This window comes from Sinocyclocheilus rhinocerous, unplaced genomic scaffold (assembly GCF_001515625.1).
Source record: "Sinocyclocheilus rhinocerous isolate Xijiao unplaced genomic scaffold, SAMN03320098_v1.1 scaffold37230, whole genome shotgun sequence".
Lineage (NCBI taxonomy): Eukaryota > Metazoa > Chordata > Actinopteri > Cypriniformes > Cyprinidae > Sinocyclocheilus > Sinocyclocheilus rhinocerous.
The window spans coordinates 2939-5204 of NW_015663398.1; the positions used below are offsets into that span (position 1 = coordinate 2939).

The 2266-nt window shown below is 36.2% G+C and overlaps 1 protein-coding gene across 1 annotated transcript; it reads right to left on the reverse strand.

The window, feature by feature from the left end:
* Positions 1-282: 282 nt before the first annotated feature.
* LOC107728800 (granzyme K-like) lies at positions 283-1669 on the reverse strand. Its single transcript, XM_016539073.1, has 5 exons — positions 1566-1669; positions 1348-1490; positions 904-1044; positions 567-821; positions 283-465 (listed from the first exon to the last, which is right to left on the reverse strand). Exons 1-5 carry the CDS (start codon positions 1627-1629, stop codon positions 295-297), a joined length of 774 nt encoding a protein of 257 aa, XP_016394559.1. The 5' UTR covers positions 1630-1669; the 3' UTR covers positions 283-294.
* Positions 1670-2266: the final 597 nt, after the last annotated feature.

The window sequence follows — 2266 nt, forward strand, 5'->3', positions numbered from 1 at the left end:
TTACCAGATAATGCAGGTCATCTTCCGGTCTTTGTTTAACCATAACAAGAGTGTGTCCATCAATAATAAAGCACAGAGGAAAACTATTCTTCATTGAATTTGTATTAATGTAGTATTGGATGCATTTACATGATTTTCAGTTAGCTCAATTCAACTACTTGTTTAAAAATGTGTGAAAAATAATACAGTATTGCTTTGTGAATATATATTTAATCTTAATTCCAAAATCATAATTTTTTTGTTACAGCAATATGAACTACAACCAAAAGTCTATATGCTGGAAATGTTAGCTTCTTAAAAGGTTGTGCTGTTGAATTGCTTTTTCAGTGTGTTATTGATCCAGCGGATATGTCTTTCAGAAAGAAAAGTGTACACAGTTGGTTCCTTGGGATCACCGCATTCTCTTGACCCTGATACCACTCCAACTATGTTTTTCTTACAGTGCAGTGATCCACCGGAATCTCCCTGAAACAGAACACAAGGTTCTTCTTCCTTTAGACAGCTAAAAGAATGATTTCAAAGAGCCTGCAACCAGCCATAAATCAAAGACCACAATAATGACATACCCAACAGATGCCTCTGTTTTCTTGCTTGTTTCCGGCACACAGCATGTCTTTGGTGATCACAGGATCTCTGTTGTAGTAGCAGTTGCACAAGTCCCTGTCCACCACTGTCACCTCTAACATTTGCAGTTTATCAGAAGGTTTCATGACTTTAGAATCAGTGGTTCCCCAACCTGTCACAACACATTTTGTTCCAGGTGGAACGTCTTGTTCCTTTTTAGGGATTTTTTTAGGTTTCGCTTTCACTTTTTTGCTTAGCTAAAAAAAAAAAGAGACAACACTCAAATGCATACTGTGAAAAATGCATACACTTACCATACTATGTTCAATTCATCCTTACCTTAATGAGCATGATGTCATCTTGTTTAGTCTTTACATTGAATGTTTTAGGGTACTCGTAACTGAGGATGCCGACACGCTGAGTGCCTTTACTCAGAGACAGAGATCCTACCAGAACTGTCACCGATGTAATGGGTTTTCTGAAAAAGAAAACTGATTGTATCTCTAATTTAGACAATTATTTTAGTGGAAAAAAAATGCCTAGAAAAATAGAAAAGGGAAAAATAGATGCAAGGCACTGCAGATTACGTGCTCTTATTTATAGATCTATATTCTTTCCTGAAAGATTTCATTACAAGGAAATAAATAAACAAAACAAACAAAGATAAGATTAACAACAAAAATACTAATATTACAAAAATACTCATTTGTAGATTTATATTCTTTCTTGAAAGGTAATATTATGCTTCACATATATTTTACAAGTTAATTTGTTGCCTTATCGTTGGCAATGTGCTGCAGTTAAAAGCCACTGGTCTTGAATCAGGATTCCTCCACACACATGGATCTGGTCCTTCTGAATGGACACCATCCAGGGTTGACGTTTTTTGACATCTTTGCCTCCAACAATGGACACCTCAGAGCAATCTGGAATAGAGATTTCAAAGGCGGTTACAGATTGTGAACTTTTTAATCAAACTGAGACAGATAAATAACAATTACCTGCCAATTTGAAGAAGGTGAATGCCAGGAAGTAATACACAATCAAATATCTGTGAACATCCATCTTGCTGCCTGTTCTCTCAGCCAAAAGTCAAAATGTGTCTTCAGACATCCAACAACGTCAAATGTAAGAGCACTGAGGAAATAACTACTTTTTAATGCACGTTTTGGTTACTTTGTGGTCAGAGCAACATCAAAAGGTGTGTACGTGTGGGAGAGTTTGCATGCGATGCATCTGTTTTTGCACATTTTAACAAGTTCACATTTAGTTCCATTTCTCTGTTTGAAGAATCCAAAACCAACAAAGAAATATCTTATAATCTACTGTCATAACCTTTCTGTAAATGGTGTTCATATGAAAGAAGAACTTTAAAAAAGCATGTTAAAGCTCTACCGACAGTATCTGTAATTTTGACCTATACCTCAGTTTACATTGACAGAAAGCCACTTCTGTGGGACAATCAATGGACAGCAACTGATGTCCCTAAAGACTTCCTTAGTAAGGGATTATATTTTACAAACTACTGGAACAAGCTTTTAGTTTCTGTGGTTATCGACACTATCGATGTTGCAGATTTGAATGTAAGAGTCCAACTCTGTCACCGTTTAGAGTAACCAGAGAACACTGCAGCATTATTTAAAAGTTTTCCTCAGCTATTAAAATGAGTCTAAGAGGGGACCTTGAAAGGAGAAGTCCCATC